The 20,410-nt window shown below is 44.2% G+C and overlaps 1 protein-coding gene across 2 annotated transcripts in view; it reads left to right on the forward strand.

The window, feature by feature from the left end:
* Window positions 1–13,224, forward strand: part of LOC113407534 (ras GTPase-activating protein nGAP-like) — a 279,190-nt gene extending 265,966 nt beyond the window's left edge. For both annotated transcript variants that reach the window (XM_026656145.2, XM_026656146.2), the window contains exons 15-18: window positions 2,578–2,712; window positions 5,178–5,380; window positions 5,942–6,029; window positions 12,569–13,224. In XM_026656145.2, the coding sequence (XP_026511930.1) occupies window positions 2,578–2,712; window positions 5,178–5,380; window positions 5,942–6,029; window positions 12,569–12,733 (591 nt within the window). In that variant the 3' untranslated portion in view covers window positions 12,734–13,224. The remainder of the gene's footprint in view (window positions 1–2,577; window positions 2,713–5,177; window positions 5,381–5,941; window positions 6,030–12,568) is intronic.
* The last annotated feature ends 7,186 nt before the right edge of the window (window positions 13,225–20,410 follow it).

The following is a 20,410-nucleotide window of genomic DNA, read 5'->3' on the forward strand; positions in this document are numbered from 1 at the left end:
GAGACAACAATCTGAAATTCTACAGACCATTACTTAGTATTTGAAGCTAGTTAAGTGCCTTTGTGCATTTGAGAAGGAGGGGTAAAAATGAAAGGGAGGACATTGACCCATTTGGACTCATAATTTAGCTGATTTTAAATGATTATAATGTGTTGGAGAATGTCCCCTCCTCCTCAGATATCCATATTTTTAGTTTACCACTATTCCACTAAGAAATTAAAACAAAAAACCTACATTCCTCCAGCAAAGCCAGTGGCCATCGCTCATATCAGACCTGGATAACTACATCACTCAGTGCTCTGTTGCCATCCAGGCAAGGTAGCTAATAAACACTGTTCTCATACACCTGTGTAGTCGGACACCCCCTTTTGCATTCATGGAGAGATTTTGGCATCCAAAGCCCTCCACGTAAAGGTTCCAGAGCTTCATTCTAGATCCCCATGTTCTGCCCCTGTTGCACAGCAGCAGCTTGCTGAGTACCCTCAGCCTTTGTGAGGCATAGTCTTCTGGGGCCTCACTACATTATGCCCCTTTTTGTCTTCTCTTCCCCGTGGCAGGCTTGTGGACTTTGGCTGGGAACCTTGATAGAGACTGGTAAGAGCAGCTGGGCCCTAACAATAGCTCACTCTGCCTCAGAAGCAGCACCACCTCTCAGCGCATAGCTGGCCCCAGTGGGAAAGGACACTCAGCTGCTCGAAAGGGATCACACGTAGCTGCTAACCTGGAGAGGGGTGAGAGTGGTTTCCAGTGGTTCTACTGTATCGGCAACGGCTCCAGTGGGGAAGAGACTACAGTAGCCTCCACCCCCCCACCTCAAAGCGCCCAGCCCAGCCCACAATGGTCCGCTTTTCTTGTCTGTCTAAAGCAGTAACATAGGAGATGTAGGTCGTGTGGTTGATCAGACTTTGACTCAGGACTGCCTCCTTCCTAGAGTAAGCCCCTCCACATTAACAACTAGCCACTTCACCATACAGTATGATCCCTCACCGTCCGCTCTCCATCAGTGCTGGCTGAGTATGCCCGCTCTGTGGTGTAGCTCTAGGCACTTTTTATAGGGAAGAGTTTGAGTGCCAAAATTTCAGCAGAGCTGCCATAGTTATCCATATTCTCTCTGCTCAGGACCAAGGACCCTTGGTAATAGGAAGGTATATTTATAGAGCAGAACAAAATTGCCTTATCCCCAGCAATGTGCTGATATTGTCCTTAATACTGCTGCTGAAACAAGGCATCAAATTGCCATGTTAACAGAAAAAGGAAAGCAGGCCGGGAAAGAAACTTTTATTTTCAAGTTTCACAAAGGGGGAGCTGGGGAAATAAAGCAATGTTGCTCTCCCAACAGCAATATTTCCCAGAATTTAGAAATTCTGGCGTCTCACTTCAGGGCATCTGTGCCCATATTCTCCTCTATGGTCCAACAACGGCACCCATCTTTCCCTTCTGACTGGGGTATCTCCAGGCTGAACAGTTCCCTGCCTTCACCGTTTTGTTCCTAGCAAAGGCAAGCTGACCTGCTTGTCTTCACTTCATAGCAGGTTAACAGTGTGCCTGCCCCCATGTGTAGGTTCCACACAGCTCTTTTGGTGCACGCCTGTTTTATCCTTAAGATAAAAGCACTACAAAGAAAACATATTAAAGACCATACAAGAACCTACATGATTATTAATAAGCTTACCTGAAATCACCCCAACCCTACCATGGGCTCTGGCAGGAGCAGGCCTTAACACCTCACCTAAGGGGTTTTTGGGGGGCTTCAAGTGCTGATAACCATAGGAATTACATTAGCATCTCCCTCCTCCTAGAGGAGTTACATACAGTTCCACAGTAACACACACACAATTGCATTTTTAATACAATGAACCACAAAGGTATTAAAGAAAAATTGTATCTCAAGTTAAGCGCCTCACTTCTTCAAAGTAACAAACCTGCCATTCACAAACAAGCTACAAATAAAAACTTCCTCGCCTTTCGTGCTGTGTGAGGGGGACTGAGACAGCCTTACCAGGAAGCTAGCTAGCAGAAGGTGAACATGGCCAGGACCCAGTCAGTAACAAGATTTTTTTTCCATAAAAAGGAAAGTGCGTCTGCAAACACATAGCATATCGGCAAGGACCAAACAGTCATCTCTTCAAATGTAAGCCCATCTCCTTTCTGAAGTGTCTTGTACTGTCTTTAATCTTCCTTATAAGAGACCTAAACCACAGTACTTCTGGACTCTGGTGTGTGTTGTCTGATTCTGTTGTGTGCATGCCTTCACTCCCCTTTCTTGTCCTTAAGGAGTATGGAATTGTTTTAGGAAGATGACTCTGATTGAGGGGAAAGGGAAGCTGTGTGCATGGGTTTAATGCAGAGAGGGGTCTTTCTGCATTAAACTTTTCCTGGATGCACTGATGGTTAGAGGGGTTGAAGTATAGTATGTGTCTGGAGTGTCTCTGGAAGAAAGTAGCGATGGTGAGCCTTTGATACTGCTGGACTCACGATGGCCTTCTCCCTCCATTTTTCTCCTCTGAGTAACTTTGACTGTAGAGCCAGGCAGTATGTGATTTCTTTGACAAATGCTTACAGCCCTCTCTGCTCCAGGTTCAGTCACCTGTGGACTCAGCCACAATGTCACCAGTGGAAAGGACAGCTGCATGGGTTCTGAATAACGGGCAGTATGAAGAGGAAGAGGTGGATACAGAGCAGCATCAAGATGAAGTCAAGCATGCTGAGAAGGTAATTGCAGTGTGCATTCACCAGCCTGAGCTCTTAGACCTGAGGCTTCCACTGAGCTCCTATCCACAGCAGCAGGCTGAACTGTTCAGAATGGTGGCATACCCTGTTGTGCCAGAATCATGCTTTCAAATGCAGCTGTTACTAGCCCAGTGTTCCCTTCCAATGTGAAGAGGGATTTTTTGTATCCCCATCCTGTAGAGGCTACCCCACAACTAGTACATTACATGGTTTCTGACCAGAGATCTAATACGGTTCATAAGCATGTTGGGATGGTTGCAAGCTTTGTTTGAAACCATTGTCAAACACATCTACAGACTAAAACAGCATAGGCATGGGCAGAGCCTTGTAAATACACCTTGCTGTTTACCTCCATCATATTTTAAGACTGAAAATATCATATTGCCTCTATTTAAATCCATGGTACGCCCACATCTTGAATATTGCGTGCAGATGTAGTCGCCCCATCTCAAAAAAGTTATATTGGAATTGAAAAAGGTTCAGAAAAGGGCAACAAAAATGACTGGCGGTATGGAACAGCTTCCATATGAGGAGTGATTAATAAGACTGGGATCTTTCAGCTTGGAAATGAAACAACTAAGGGAGGATATGATTGAGGTCTATAAAATCATGACTGGTGTGGAGAAAGTAAATAAGGAAGTGTTATTTACTCCTCATAACACAAGAACTAGGGGTCACCAAATGAAATTAATAGGCAGCAGGTTTAAAACAAACAAAAGGAAGTATTTTTTCACACAACGCACAGTCAACCTGTGGAACTCTTTGCCAGAGGATTTTGTGAAGGCCAAGACTATAACAGCATTCAAAAAAGAACTAGATAAATTCATGGAGGATAGGTCCATCAATCGCTATTAACTAGGGTGGGCAGGGATGGTGTCCCTAGCCTCTGTTTGCCAGAAGCTGGGAATGGGCGACAGGGGATGGATCACTTGATGATTACCTGTTCTGTTCATTCCTCTGGGGCGCCTGATATTGGCCGCTGTCGGAAGACAGGATCAGGGCCGCCCAGAGGGGAGGGCAATTTGCCCCTGGACCCCTGTGGGGCCCCCACGAGAGTTTTTCAGGGCCCCTGGAGCGCGGTCCTTCACTCGCTCCGGGGGCCCCGGAAAACTCTTGTGGGGCCCGGGCCCCCGGAGCTTCTTCGGCGGCAATTCGGTGGCGGGGGGGTCCTTCCGCTCCGGGACCCACCGCCGAAGTGCCAGGTCTTCGGCGGCAATTCGGCAGCGGGGGCCCCCTGCCGCCGAAGACCCCAGGCCCCCTGAATCCTCTGGGCGGCCCTGGACAGGATACTGGGCTAGATGGACCTTTGGTCTGACCCAATATGGCTGTTCTTATATAAATCATGTCATTTAAATATATTAGATGCTGTTAGTCTCATTTTCTGTTATTTAAAGTAATGCTGCTACTAGGATATTCTACCAGCTCTGTGTTCTAATGTTTGTATGAATTTTAGGGGTAATGAAAATGAGTCTGGTTATTAGCCAGAGCAAGGGTTAATGTGGGCACATATTATGCAACCTAGACCAACAATAGCCTTCATGTTCTTCCTGGGCTTCACCTGATCAGAATGCCAGTTGTTAAGATTGTGTAAGAGTTTGGTGTTCTGCACAAATGTCCACCCTTTTTTCACATCTGTAATTTTCAAAGATGATTTGAAGAAATGTGGGTCTCCTGACGTGTCAGTGGTGTAGTGTGTTCCTGGGCATTTAATTGTCATGTCTATTTATAGCAACAATATGCATTATTTTCCAAATAGGTATGCAGGCATACAGGTGCCACAGTGACGGGGGCCATACAAGTTCCTAGATAAATTTATTGGTTTTGGGGCAAAAATAAAAATAAAGTAGAGTTTTAGGAATAATGAAGGACCTATAAAGGGAGAGTGAAATGTATGGAGGTCAATTCCATTGTTGGAGGGAGAATTACCGGAGGGAGCAGTCAGGAGAGAGAATGGAACTTCAGCAAAGTAAACGCCGCAAAGGCTCTGTCGTATAGTGTGTTAATGTGCAAGGTATCTGGACATCTAACTTCAAACCTTGATTAGGTTTTAACGGAAAATGAGTTGTTTGGATCCTAGCCTAATCCATAGTGGAAGTTTGTTCACATCAGAAAACCATCGTACAGATAGGCACTATTAGCACCTGTTAGTGAGCCTATTCGGAGTAGCTAGGGGCTGTACAGTCAGGACTGAGGCACAGAGGCAGGGTGTGTGGGTGCGTAGCGGGGGTGATGTAGGGCAATATTAGAAAATGTTAGAGTTGTATGGGTAGAATTTTACGTTATGCTAGTCCATAGTTGGCCGTAGTGATTGGTTCTAGCCTTTCCTGTCATTTCCTTCATTTTCTGTGTTATTAAAGAGAAAAATGCACACCTCACCAAAAATATCTGAACTCCTCTATCTAGTTAGCCCTTTTGTTTCTGATTCTGTCCTTCACTCCTGCCTGCAGTACGAGCAAGAGATAGCAAAGCTGAAGGACCGTCTGAAAGTGTCAAGTCGCCGATTGGAGGAGTATGAGCGGCGTCTTCTGGTGCAGGAGCAGCAAATGCAGAAGCTGCTGATGGAATACAAGACGAGGCTGGAAGACAGTGAGGAACGACTACGCAGGCAGCAGGAGGAGAAGGACAGTCAGATGAAAAGCATCATTAGCAGGTGAGAGGAGAGTGCCCTTTTTGAAAGCTTTGGTGGAAAGCATGGAAACTCTGTAGAGACTGAAGAAACCCAGTTGATTAACTTATTCCTTTGTGACAAGAAGAGCATGATATTTTGCAGGCAGGCAGCTCTTGTCCTCAGTTAAACCCCACAACACTTCGGAAGTGGTCTCATCCCCCTTTTACAGATGGAGAAACTGAGACACAGAAGTTAAGTGACTTGCACGCAGAGCTGAGGAAAGGATCCAAGACCTTAACTCTCAAGTCTCTGCTCTACTCATTAGAGCTTTGAAAGAGGGAAGGAGCTCCTCTTGAAGTGTGGGCTCCAAACACTGGAATCAGTGGTCCTGTCACTGTTCAGAGCTGTTGAATTTTGGCATTGTTCTCTGTGTAAGGATTGAGTTTAGCCAATTGAAGTTGACAGAGGGGCAAATCGACTGCAGAATATTCCTCTTAAAAGGAAGAGAGCCATTTGTTGGGCTGACTTGTTTGAGCTACAACTGCATTGTCTGAAACACTCTAGAATTGCATTAAGATTTCCTGATTTCTTTCAATTTCCCAGGCTAATGGCGGTCGAAGAGGAGCTGAAGAAGGATCATGCTGAAATGCAAGCAGTCATTGATGCAAAGCAGAAAATTATTGATGCACAGGTAAGGAGTTTTGGATCTCCAAGAACAAAGCATTTCTTGTACAGAAACCATAGGCCCCATCCTTGTGTCCCATGCAGCTGCCATGTCAAAATCTATTAGATAGCTCTCAGCATTATTGTCTCACTCCCAAACCAGCATCAGTCCATGGCACTGAACATACTACTTGCCTCCTTCATGGAGAGAATTCTGCTTTCACTCAACAAAGACTACAGCATTCAGCACCAGTGTGATGCAGTGCATCATGGGGTTTACTGAAGCCTCTAAGAAAGAAGTGAGCTCTTGCTGTGTAGCATTGCACAATATTCTGCTAGAGTGTTGTGTTTGACTTCAGCTGACTGTCTGTTGTCAGTCTTGGAATAATGCCTACTGTGGCATGAATCTCCAGTGCTTGCCTTGGCTGATACAGGTTAGCTGTGGGAAAGGGAACTAGTCGATGAGGCACATAGGTGTAAATAATGCAGTTCTGCTCTTCCAGTGTTTGGAAGTATTGCTTCCCTTCTGTATCAATGCTCACCCCGATAGAAACAAAGCTGATAACAAAATATACAACCAGTTTGATCTCTGCCTGCTGCATTATGCTTGTGAGACTGTTTGTCAAGTGCCCCTCATCCTCAAGGGTGTAGAAATCTCTCCTGCTTTTGTGCTTTTTAATTATTAGTGTCACTTTCTAGTTACAATTTTAAAATATTTAACTTTTCCAAAGATACATGTAACAACAACAGTATCCCAGGTGGTTTCAGAAAGTCATCTCACCATGCAGGCGGGAAGTGCCAGAACCACTGAGCTGCGCTTGGAATTTCTCTCCCTCGACATACGTGGGGTTATATATTAATCTAGCCAAAGATGCTATTGGTATATTAGAGCAGAAGTGTGAGCAAGCAGGAAAGGGTACGTGTTAGCCATTTGTTTCCATTATGGATAGCCAACAGTAATGAGACCTGTGAAACGTATGAGCTCTGTATGTGTCACTAGGGAAAATATACAATGGAAAGAGATCTCAAAGACTTCATGGTAGCAACAACGTATTCTTCAGGAGGTTCTATTTTGGAATCTGGGAAAGTTTTAGCCTCTGAGGAGGAACACTTGTGTGTGCTGTCCCCCAGCACATTTTCCTGTAGCTACTCCTTCAATGATGCTAGACTTGAAAACTAGAGGATTTGGGCCTATGCCGTCTAATATGAACAAAATCACTTGAGTATGGTATCTTGGTATCATTATGTTCAGCTCAAAAATATTTAGACTTCTAGGCTAAGAATATAATCCTGCTGGAATTACACCATACCTGCTCCCCATCCACCCTGCAGGATGTTCTAACTGAGGATGCCAGAACAGAAGTCATCCTCTTGTGATATAACTTAAGTGAACAGGAGAATGAAAGGCTTTCTGTGTTCACTGACACTCAAAACCTAGGGTGAGAGAACTGAATACAGGGTGCTTGCATTTCATTTTTGACTTCTGTGAAGAAAGCAGAATAGCAGACCCTTTCTTCATGCAGATGGATTGGTATTGCTTTTGATATGAGCTGATGGTGGGGAGGGGACATGAATGAAACAAGCCAATTTTCATACTTAGGTACAGTCTCAGGGTCTCATTGTCCCAAACTGATGGAGCTCAGGCATGTCCAAAAAGCAACAACCTATTAGACTTCGGGGAGGAAGGTGGATACCTGTTCTCTGACCATGCCCACGCCAACTGTCTGACAGAGGGGCCTGGGCATCCTCCTCCGAGTGGGCCATTCATCTGCTGTTTCCAGCCTGAAGTAAAGGGATGTGATCAGTGGCATACAGAGCAGTATAAAAGGCTTCTATAGATGGTCCTTGAAGATGATGGTTATGACGGGTTTGATCACAGAAATCCCCTTGGGATTGTCACCCGATGTGCTGAGACTACCTCTGAGCCCATTTTCTCTGCCAGTTTGGGCCTCCAGAACCCTGCTTTGTTGAGCCAGACACGCCAGTCTGCTCCAACACAGACCCAGGGTCTGATCCATGCCCCCAAAGCAGCAGAGTTAACTGAAAACGGCTTAGCGAGTGCTCCTGTCTTTAGCACTCAGACACCCAGCTCCCAATGGGATCCAAACCCCAAATAAATCAGTTTTACTCTGTATAAAGCTTATACATGGTAAACTCATAAATTGTCTGTCCTCTATAACGCTGATAGAGAGATATGCACAGCTGTTTGCTCCCCCAGTTACTAATTACTTACTCTGGGTTCAATAATAAACAAAAGTGATTTTATTAAGTATAAAAAGTAGGATTTAAGTGGTTCTAAGAAATAGCAGACAGAACAAAGTACGTTACCAAACAAAATAAAATAAAACATGCAAGTCTAAGCCTAATACATTAAGAAACTGATTACAGATTAAATCTCACCCCCAGAAATGTTCCAATAAGCTTCTTTCACAGACTGAGCTCCTTCCTAGTCTGGATCCAGCAATCACTCACACCCCCGTAGTTACTGTCCTTTGTTTCAGTTTCTTTCAGGCATCTCTTGGGGGTGGAAAGGCCATCTCTTGAGCCAGCTGAAGACAAAATGGAGGGGTTTCCATGGGCCTTTTATATTCTTTCTCTTGTGGGCGGAAACCCCTTTGTTCTCCTGTGCAAAGTCACAGCAACAAGATGGAGTTTGTAGCCACCTGGGCAAGTCACATGTCCAAGAATGATTCAGCTTTTTGCAGGCCGACGCCATTGTTTACATGTTAGTTTGAACGTTCCCAGGAAAGTTCAGATATGGATTGGCGTCTCCCAAAGTCCATTGTCAGTTAAGTGTTTCTTGATTGGGCACTTACTGAGAATAGTCCTTTCTCAAGAAGGTGACCAAATGCTTCACTGAGGCTTTTTAGAATCAAACACATTGAGATACAAGTACACAGCCAATATTCATAACTTCAAATACAAAAATGATACACATACAGACAGCATAATCATAACCAGCAAACTACAACCTTTCCGTAGACACCCCAGTTGACCTCCTCTGTACAATACCTGGTGCAACCATAGGACCCTGTTTGCAACAATGATCTATATGGTCACAGTTCATGTCAATAATGTCACAATGGTGAATCCCATCTGGACTGTGAACTTGTTTTCAGGGCTTGGCCAGCTGCAATGGGGGAGTGCAAGCGCTGAGATGGGGGTGTGGAGGAGCACTGTAATAGATACAGAGAAATTGATGGGTAGGGGTCATGTAGCCAATAATCAGCCTAGAATTATCATGTTTGAGCGGAGAGGAACTTCCCCTCCCCTCTCTTTAACAGTCTATGCCAATAGCCTCTCATCCTCTGTGCAATACTGTGACAGTTCCAGGAGCAACACGATGGGGATGTTGCATGCCAGAGAAGTCTGGTCCCTCAATGTCAGCATGCAGAAGGGAGGATTGTTGTTGGTTAACCCCTCCATACTGAAGGGGTGCAATGCCCCAACATGACGGCTAGATGTTTGTGGCATGATCACTGGCAGTGCAAATTGCTTGAAGGGATCAGCCGTGTGAGACAGAGTTCTGTACACGTCCCGTACAGTAACTCTGATGTTTCAATGGGTAGGAAAAGTAACCTTTTTAAAATGGAGAGAAGTTTTCCCTTTAATCAAATTTCTTTCTCCCAGCCCAGTGCCCTCACCCCCTCCATATGGGAAACTTGAGGTTGATTTCTGGACCTCACCTCTCACCAAACCAACAAGAGCTGTGGGGGAGTGCCCAGAAAAAAGCCCAAATCAGGTTTGGAAAGGCGAGCGCATCAGTGAACCCATAGAAACACAATACCAGTAGTCCAGTCCTGTCATTGGATAGAGTTTCATGGCCATGATGCAAGGCCTTTTGTGGGTCCTCGAGCAGAAAAGGGATGTTGGCAGGGAACTCAACACCTGGTTGCAGAGGACACAATCTGAAGAACCAGATTTCTTTTACTGTTAATTGATCTGCTTCAAAGTACACTTCGAAGGAAGATTGTTCTCAGACCATGATTCGTTGGCCAGTGGGGTTTAAGGCATCAGGATAGAGAGGTAGGGAGGTCATTCTCTTTAGAGATACTTGGAACAGAACTGGATCCTGGTTTCTCATTTTCAAGATAAAAATGGATGCTAGGACATAGCAGTGAAGGACGTTGGCTTCTTGTCTTTCTTCACCACAGAATGCTTTGCAGGAATTGCCGTCTTGTCTTGTGTTCAGGGTGTGGCATCCATTATTAAGCTATGCACAACAGTCTTGTTGTTAAACTGACTATGTACATTACTCACAACTTTACCGCACAATGTTTGTAGGTGTTGTGAATCCGGAGGCCCTCTCTGTGCTTCCCAGATTGAGAAGAGAGAGGTCTAGGTGATGGTAACCTCCTGAGAGAATAGCATAGCTGCAAAGTGACGCAACAAATCCTGCATCTTGGCAGGGGGTTAGACTAGATGACCCTTGCGGTCCCTTCTAACCCTGTGATTCTATGATTCTATGAAATAGCCCAATTGCTATTGCAAGTGACATCTCCACTGTGTTAAATTACAGGTCATAAATGGGGATGAGATAATTCAAACAGGCAAGTAAATCCAATCAGTTCTCTAGCTGAGCAGTACCCAGCCCTGGCCTGGTGCACTGACCTCCTACACATTCCAGCTCCTACCACTCCCTGCACCTAATTCATGTGCATTAGGAACGTGTTTGGTTAGATTGCATTTTCCTTTGAGTGAGGTGGTATCAGCAGGGTGCATCTCCTTTTGCTCACCAAGCTCATGCCTTCAAGATTGACATTCTGGTTAAAGCTTTTCAGTTGTTCTATCCACGTTTGGTCTGAGTTTGCAGTTACCTCATGTACTGAGCATGCTCAATCAGTGCCAGAAAACACCCCAGCCTTCCATTTTTAACTCTTTGTAAGGTCAAATTTTTTTAATAGAAACTTTTCTTTTGAAAATGAAGATTGAATCGGGGGAGGGAGGGACTTCAACTTGCAGAGGAAACAGATCTCTGCTAAGTCAGGTTTAAAGGAAGAAAGAAAAATACCTATCTCCTCACTTTGGTGTGGGAGGGAAGGCTGATGCTTTACCTCTCGGATCTTGCCCCTTCGTTTTTCCCCTTTCTGGACCAGGAGCAGTGAATGATAGGACAATGAGTGGTCATGACCTGATCTTGCTATTGATCTCTACTGACCCTGTTACCTACATCAGCTCTGTTACACACACAGCTCCATCTGCAAAGGGCTGTTAAACAAGCAGCACCTAAACTCTGTTTTGTTTTGGGTCCCCCACCTTTATTCACTTGGGGAAACCCTTTGGGAAGAACAAACATTCTCCCTGATTGCACATGTACCATACAGCTGACATGCTGGGATGTGAACCTCATGGGGCTGCTGTAAAACTTACGTCTCCTGAGCAACATGTCTGAATTATCCCTTAATGTTTGTGCCTTCCGTATATCATTTTTCCTTCCCTTTGTTTCTCAATGGGCTGGGGCTGGACCGGGCAGAGACTGCATGCAGCTTTTTTAAAAATAAGAATATAAAATAAGTCAATTGGCTGGTAGCACGGAGAGCATGTTTACCTGCTGCAGTGTCCATTGCTGCTTTGTGTGGTTGCATTTTTTAAAGGCAAGACAAAAATTGCAAGCTTACTTGTACATCAGTCTCCTTGGTTTGAATCCCCCTTCTCAGTGTCCCATCTCAGATAGCACAGTTGATTTATTTTTTTATGTATTTAGTGAATTCCACTACCCTTTAGCTTCTAAATACTTTATTGCTTGAAGTGGAGGCTAGCACTTTCTGTGCCAGAAGAATTAAAACCAGAACAAGAGAACCTTTGATTTTGTAGAGTCCTGGAGCAACTCCGAGCTGGAATGGGTCTAGGAACAGTGTGGTTTGTTTGTTCGTTTGTTGTGTTTGTTGATGCCATCTCCCCCTCCACCCACACTTCCCTCTTACCCCTCCCCGCCCCCACCAAATAACCCCTTAGTTTTAGCTTTTGGCTGCTTTTCTCCTGTGTTGCTGTTGCACCCTTACCGTTGCTGGTGACTGCAGGCTGCCATTATCTGCTGTTTTAATTTCAAACATACTGTGGGTTTATACTGAGCACTCTCCATGCAGTCTTTAGAGACAATGACCCTTACATACCACCTGCACTTTTCTTTGCAAAACGAAACCTCCCACCCCTTGTTTTGCTGCTGCCTGTTTCTGTTTTCCAAATTTTCCAATAAGAGAGAAAATTCTAAATCCAGGAAGGCTTTTGTGCCTTCGACTGCCTTGTGAAAGGGCCGTAGGGTCAAAAACCTGAAATACGTAACCCCCATGGCTGGATTAGTTAACTAAGCATAGCAATGACTTATTGGCAGCTTCCATCATGTAAAGAAACCGGGGAGACCAAACTGGGGCCATAGTACCTCCAAAAAACAGAAAGAGGCAGAGACATCCCCATTCCACAGGGAAAGCTGGTAAGGATGTATCTGCCTAGAAAGCATCTGAAGACTTGATCACAGCGCAGGCAATGGAAGTTCCTGGCAAAGAAAGGGTTTAAGGCAGTGCTGTACTGGGTGGAATGGCTTTGATTTATTGTGTGTCTGTGTTTCAGGAGAAGCGGATCGTGTCTCTGGACTCAGCCAACACTCGGCTGATGAGTGCCCTGACACAGGTGAAGGAGCGCTGCAGCATGCAGGTCCGCAATGGCATCTCCCCCACCAACCCCACCAAGCTTTCCATCACGGAGAATGGTGAATTCAAAAACAGCAGCTGCTAATAGGTTAGATGCTGCTGGCCATCTTCCCAGGGGCAGGGCAGAAGGAAACAGACTCAAGAAAGCCAAACACAGATTCCTTACAGGTTTACAGAATGCTGCTAAAAGAAAAACTCTGGAGTGGGGAAATATAGCCCACCATTCAGACCAGGATAATAAGGGCAAGGGCCCTCCATATCGCTGTGTATATACATAGGGAGCCTGTTGTGGGCCGTGTACAGAAAATGCCATTGTAATATACCAAAAGGAAGTCAACCATGTAGATTTTTTTTAATTATTGCTATTTTTATTATTATTTTTTCCTCCTGTTTAAAGCACTGCAGTCCTTGGGGAGGAAGAAGAGGAAGAGAGAGGAGTGTGTGTGCGCATGTCCGGTGTGGGTGAGGGCGTGAGCGAGAGAGACAGAAGCAGTTGGTTACTTAGAAGCTGTACATATCAGGGTGATTGATACAAGCACATGGAATGAAGTGAAATATTAGTTGAATTATAAAAGAGACTCTGCCAATTTTCACCTTCTCTTCCCCAGTTCTTTAACTGAATACGAACTCCACATCCAGCCTTCATGCAGGCTTCTGAATATGCTATTGCTAGGATATAGGCAAAAGGCTATTCCAGTCTCTCTGAGCATACTGGGTAGGAACTCTTTGGAGCAGTAAGCTCATCTCCTTGTGGTCTGCCCAAAGCCAGGCTTTTCACCTAATACACAAAGGGAATTTGCAGTTTTAAAGGTGGGATATTTTTACCCCAGTTATAGTAAGGTTTGATGTTTCCTTTTTAGAGTTTACAGAACTGTAAATACCTGTGTTTTTTGACCTTCAGTCCAATTCCCAGTGTGCACACAGTCCATTGTCTCAATGCAATAGCTATCCAAATCTGTTCTCCACTCTCCATTGGAAATAATCAGGTTAGTACTCTAAGGAAAGGGCTAACCAAAGGGCATCCAGGCTCCGTGCAATAGATCAGTGAACGTAAAATAAAACTTTCCTAGTTTGTTTATATTTAACTTTGTCTTGTTCAGTTTCACTTTCACCGTTTCACCCATTGGGTTATCAGATATCACAACATCCAGAGATGCTTTCTCCAGACTTTGCATGATTTTTTTTTAACATCTCCATCCCACCCAAATTAAATTTGCCTTTCTAGTAATGTTTTTTGAGTTCTGTATGTATCCAGTTTTTTGCCTAGGTGAGTTTACAGCTGAACCTCAATGTCCCCTATAATGTTGCGCTTGCGTCCCACAGGAGTAAACTTTTGCAGGATGTACATGAACGCTCATCCCGAAATTAAAAAGTGACCTTGTGGGAAGGAAGATTCTGTAATATCACGTCATACAAGATTAACAGGAATTACAGAGTATTGCCAACTCTCGTGGTTTTACTAGCGGTCTCGGAATACTTAGTGTGTTTTTTTTCAAAGCCCCAGCTTCTGGAGTCAAATGATTGTGAGAATCTCCACTTTCAGTTTGTAAAAAAGTATGTTTTTAGCTCTTGTTATTGCAGAGAAAAGCATGAACGTGTGAATCCTAAAAACTCAACACAAAGTAAGTAAAAAGGACCCCAAACTAGACAAATTCAAATTAGAAATTAGGTACAAATTTCCAACAGTGGGGGCAATGAACTATTGGAACAAGCTACCAAGGAAAGTGGTGGATTGTCCATCTCTTCATGTCTTTAAATCAAGATTGGATACCACTCTGGAAGATACATGTTAGTCAGACACCAGTTATTGGGCTCAATCCCCAGGAGTAACTGGGTGAAATTTGAGGGCCTGTGTTATGCAGGAGGTCTGACTAAGTGATCTGATGGTCTGTTCTGGCCTTAAGTACTATGAATCTATGAAAACTTACTATTTTAAAAATCTTGGGATTTCTAAGCCAATCTCATGACTTTTGGGGGCCTGATTTGAATTCTCTGACCGCTCGGGGTTGGCAGTATTGACAATGACCTTAATTCAGAGTCATTTGTCCAAGTTTGTTTGCTGTTTAGAAATGAATTAGCCTAACTCTTTAGGCAGATTCTATGTCTTTGTTGTAAAGCGCAATATGTTAACTGTGCGAGTTAAAAGTTACTTCCATTAAACACACACACACACACATATGTACGTATATAACTATGCACAAAAATAGAGAGACATATCTCCTGTACTGTTGGACATATAAAGTAAAAGTGTATGAATCTCTCTTAGTAAGACCTTGGTAGCTACTTCCATTGAGAGGTAGAAAACTTACCTGAAGTGAGTAAGAATTTATTTTTAATGTTTTTTCAGCTCAAAGCTGCTTCCTCCGCCTACTTCTCAAACGTGATAGGTACTAAAGAGCAAGGAGAGGTCCTGCTTAATGTTCTTGAAGCAGCACAGACAAGTTTGTGGAGGCTTCTGTGCTAATGGGACCACGTACTGGATCTGCACAGTAGTGATTTTTTAAAAATTTTTCCAAACTATGTTTTCCAACTCTGGGTCATTGTGACCCCTGCTATTTTCTCCCTTGGGAACTGTGCCTTTCACCCTCTCCTCCTAACCATGTACCAAGGCTGCAGTCATAGTAACAGCTGTGAATCCATTTGTCTATTGTGAGTAGCTCTCATATTTTTGCGAGAAGCTGTTGTCCCGTGAAACCCCTTTTAGCTCAGCATTTTTGTGTGGCTTGCAGGCAGCTACCGCACGCCTCCCCCCGTGTTATATAGCTGCACCCAAATTCAGTGAAGTTCACTATATAATTACCCCAGATTATATTCACCCAGCTGTGCTATGCAAAATCTTTTTCCCAAAAGCAGCCCTGTAGATGGGTGTGTACTTTAATCATATAGTATATAAAGCATGTGGTGTGGGTGGGTTTTTTCTCTGAAGTTCAAGATTAAGGAGCAATTGAATGCTTTGTCTATGCATTATTTTGTGGGGGCTAGAAGAAGGTTTACAAGGACATACAGACTCCAGTCGAAATGTCATTCTTGTGGTGCTAGGCTAACGCTACTGAGGGAGCTGGAGCTGACCAGAGCCCACTCTAGCCTTATGGTAATCCACAAACAGTCACTGTTTGAGATGTGTGATTAGATGGTGAAGGCTCTTGGGAATGTATTGTGCATTTGCCTTTGTGTAAGGTTCACACAGGCTTCTGCCGAGAAATTCAATAGGGACAGCATCTTTCGATGCATATCATATCAAATCATCATCAAATACACATAGCCTACTGAGATCCATTGCACCACCAGAGTTGATGGCATCGTACCTGGCATCATAGAGTGAAGTTCCCAACTTTGGGCTGCCTCCATGAGTGTGTCTGTGTTGTAGAGGCATTGGGACAGGGCTGCTAATGGAAAAGGAAGGCAAGGATTCCTTGTCCCAACTCTCTGGTCCCATCGGTTTCTATTGACAGTTTGTGGTTAAACATTATTTGCCAACTGATTCTCCAAGCCTCAACCTAAAACTGTAGCTTTCCACTGTCTGTGATTTTCACTAAATCTAATTTCCTCACCCTTCATCTGAGCTGTGCTGAGTGAGAGAGGGAGTTTACAATATATCTTTGCATTCTCAACAGTTATCACAGTGACACACAGGCCTCAGGCCAACAGACATCTCTGTGGCCAGCCATTGACTGTGTGCTTGTGGTGCTATTTCTTGCCCCAGCTCCGAGAGAGAGAGAGAGTGTAGAAGCACTACTTGTATCCCGGTGTGATGGAGCTAACCGTGACCTTGGGGATTAGGTGCTTGCTGGCCATATCCATGACTCTTGCTTTATGGTGGTCCCTCAAAAAAGACAAATTAACTGAGAGACCTTTCCTATACCAGCCAGTTGGATTTCTGAATTTTAAATAAAAACTCCTGACCTGCTTGTGGTGTTGCAGTTAAGCACAATAGCATGTGTTGTGCTCTGGCGCTTTGTCAAATTCCGAATGCTATATGTTGCATTGATGAGGGACGAAAGTAATCAGACTGGCAAGAGAAGCAGTAAATATCTCAGGAGAGGAGGAGATGCTAAGGGTGAGTGAATGGCCTAAACGTGGCCTAATCTAAAGGACCCTTCTTCGCAACACAGGGAATTCAGGTCCTACAGAAGGAAAAGGGGTGGGAGTTGGAGTCACTAAGCATCTACTGTTTTTTCTTCAGTGTATAGAAATGGGTATTCATGTATATAAATACATACACAGCTGCATATAGCTGCACATTTCAAACATTCTCTCTTAGAAACCCTCTCATATCATGAGAAAACCCTGAGTAGGGTGGAGAGAGATGTGCATATTTCCTAGCTAGTGGACATAGGTTGTGTTCTGTGGTTGGATAACCTCTATATTCGGCCATCCCAGAAATGTTTTTCTTTTACATTGTTGTAAATGCTTTGGCATATTTTTTTTAACCTTTTGCATTAATTTCATGCTCTAATGCGAGTTCAAACCACCAGCTTTTAACTAACCAATGGGTCAGTGATTTAACAGTGGTGTATGCAGTGTATGTTAGCCATAGTCATTTGCTGAGTCACCAATGTGATATATGTACAAATCCTATTTATGTGTTCTGTAAAAATGTCTACATCACTCTTGGGGAACAATTCATGTCTATGTTAAACCATTACATGTATATTTATATTGTTGATTAACATTAACCAAATAAGACATTAACTGGTCAACCACTATTCTCCAACAGTGTGCGTGATAGATTTAAAGGGTTAAATTTAGGTTGATGCTTTTAGACACTTCCTTCCCTACATTAAATTAGCTCCCATGAGAGAGAGAATGTCATTGTGAATCACTCCTGCCAGGAATCCTACCTGTACAAAAATAGATTTTCTATCTCAAGGGCCTTAATGAGAGTGTTACTACACAGGACTATTTTGCAATGATAGCTCTAAATAATTTATTTTTTAGTTCAACAAATTACACCTTAAAAAAAGTAATAAAGTTGGTTTTCAAAACCATATTTTTATGCTAGTAGCACTGGACTGTTCGGTCTCTGAGCTCCATCTCTGCATTTCATTGTCTGGGTTTGTTCTAAAGAAGATTTATTTTTGTTCTGTGAATAATTTTTCCAAGGTTCTTGTATATGTACAGATATAGATACATTTGAGGTCTTTTATTGATATTCCTACAAAGAATACAAATAAACTTTAACTTTAAACAGTTTGGACTCAATCTGCCTGCATTGATTAAAATCGTACTGCTCTCACTGCTGGGTGATTGTACATATGTGTTGGGGCAAATTTTTTTTTTTATTTGTTTAAACTAGTGGGAGGAAATTTGCAAGGGAACAGTATAACTCAACATCTGGGACAGTTTGCATTGCAACTCCTTGAGCTATCCAAGTAGGGTTGCCAGATATCCAGGTTTCTACCAGAATGCCTGGTCGAAAAGGGACCCTGGTGGCTCCAGTCAGCACTGCTGACCGAGCCATTAAAAGTCTGATTGGCGGGGCTAAGGCAGGAATCGCGGCCAATGGGAGCTGCAGGGGTGGCACATGCGGGCGGAGGGAGCGCACAGAGTCACCTGGCTGCACCTCCACCTAAGAGTCGAGGGACATATTGCTGCTTCTGGGGAGCCTCCGAGGTAAGCCCCGCTTGGAGCCTGCACCCCCTCCTACACCTCAACCCTCTGCCCCAGCCCTGAGCTCCCTCCCACACCTGAGCTCCCTCCTGGGCCCCATCCTGCATCTACACCCCGACTCCCCGCCCCACTCCTGATCCGCCTCCCACACCCAAACTCCCTCCCGGAGCTGGCACTCCACACCCCTGCCCCAGCCCAGAACCCCCTCCTGCACCCTGATCCCCTCATTTCTGGCCCCACTGTGGAGCCCGCACCCCCAGCCCAGATCCCATACCCTCTCCCACACCCCAACCCCCTGCCTCAGCCCAGAGCCTCTCTCACACACTCCAAACCCCTCGACTCCACCCTGCAGCCCCCTCCTACACCCCAGAGACTGAACCCCTACCCCACCTGGAGCCCCCTCCTGCACCCTGAACCCCTCATTTCTGGCCCCATCCCAGAACCCACACTCCCTGCTGGAGCCCTCACCACCTCCCCATGCCCCAGCCCCTTGCCCCAGCCCGATGAAAATGAGCGAGTGAGTAAGAGTGGGGAAAAGCAAGCAACAGGGGCCGGGGGGGATTGAGCAGGAAACAGAGATGGTCTGTGCCTGAAGAGCGCATCAGAGATTGGGCTTTGAAATTGCAGCTTCTGGTGAGCACAATACGGTTTGTCATTTCTCTCTCACACTGCTCTCCATTAGAGATCCGTGGAACCAGAATTCTATTCACTGATCTGGGTTTGGAATTCTGGTGCTGTGCTTAGCCTCAGTTCTAAAGTTTGCCCCCTTTGCTGAGCTCTCCTTCCCTATGCAGTAATTCTCCCTGTTTTTGAATCTTCTTGCCCACATGGAATAGTCCAGCTAAACTGTATAGAGAGAAAAAAATGAGGAGTACTTGTGGCCCCTTAGAGACTAACAAATGTATTTGGGCATAAGCTTTTGTGGGCTAAAACCCACTTCATCGGATGCATGAAAGCTTATGCCCAAATAAATTTGTTAGCCTCTAAGGTGCCACAAGTACTCCTGTTCTTTTTGCTGAAACCTGTATAAAGAGATAGGGTGACACCCTGTGGTGAAACAGGAGATCCACTCCAACCATCTTTCTAGACTTTAACTTTGAGAAAGGGTAAAGGGACACTGTCGGACAGAAATTATCTCTTTAAAAAAATATTCCTTTATCTATGTTACTAATAACACCGGAAGTAATGAAAACACTCTCAACTATCTGATTTTCTTTGCATTAGTTATTTTGGACACTTCGTGCATTTCTATAATTGTGGACCATGAAGGCAACCTCAGTTTCCCTTGTTTGTAGTAAATTTCTAATTTGCAGGTTCTCTTGCACTAGCCTAGCACAAAGCTACATCCTTTGAGCTCCAGCCACTTCAAGGGAATGTTTATTCATAGATGCACACAGGATAGTGGCTTCTTGGTAATGTTCTATTTATCATTCCATAGATATGAATTACAAGAGAATACAAAAAGTGGAAAATCCCTCCCACTCTGGATTTGTGTCATGGAAAACTTCGTGTTGGGCATAGATTTGGTAAAAGTTTATTTTTAAAACTGTCATTTTATATACAGGGTTTTAAAGGCCTTGAAGCCTTCAAACTATACACACAGTGAATGTATGCAACTTTGTTCTCCTATTTCTTGTCACCACCTTGACGCTACCATCTCTGTTCTGTTCTACATTTACCTGTTGGTGTCTTGTCCGTATTTAGACTGGAAGCTCTCTGGGCTTGAGCCTGCCTTAATATATCTCTACATTGCCCAACACAAGGGTGGCCTAATCCTGAATGGGGATTCTGGGCACTAGGGCAAAACAAATAATGTTCTGGTGATACACTGGTTGAGAATTCCCTCATCCTTGTCCTCCATCAGAGAGACTATCTAATTTCCTTGCACCTTTCCTCAGCAGTTACCTACATTTATTCTACATCCCTGTCTACCTGCCTAAAATGTTAACTTTCCTTTTTAATCTATGATCTGCCCATACGGATTCTGGTTCCACTGTCCAAAATTATTTGTTCCAAAAGGAGCATTTTCCCCTTCTTTAGAGAACTCCATGTTAGTGCTGGGTCGTTTGGTCTGGTCTTGTCACAGTTCATAGCTGACCCATTTCAGCTGGAATGACCCTATGGGAAAACTCCCTTTTAGTATTTCTTCTAC

Source organism: Terrapene carolina, unplaced genomic scaffold (genome assembly GCF_002925995.2).
Source record: "Terrapene carolina triunguis isolate 2854851 unplaced genomic scaffold, T_m_triunguis-2.0 Scaffold212, whole genome shotgun sequence".
In the NCBI taxonomy this organism is placed as follows: domain Eukaryota; kingdom Metazoa; phylum Chordata; order Testudines; family Emydidae; genus Terrapene; species Terrapene triunguis.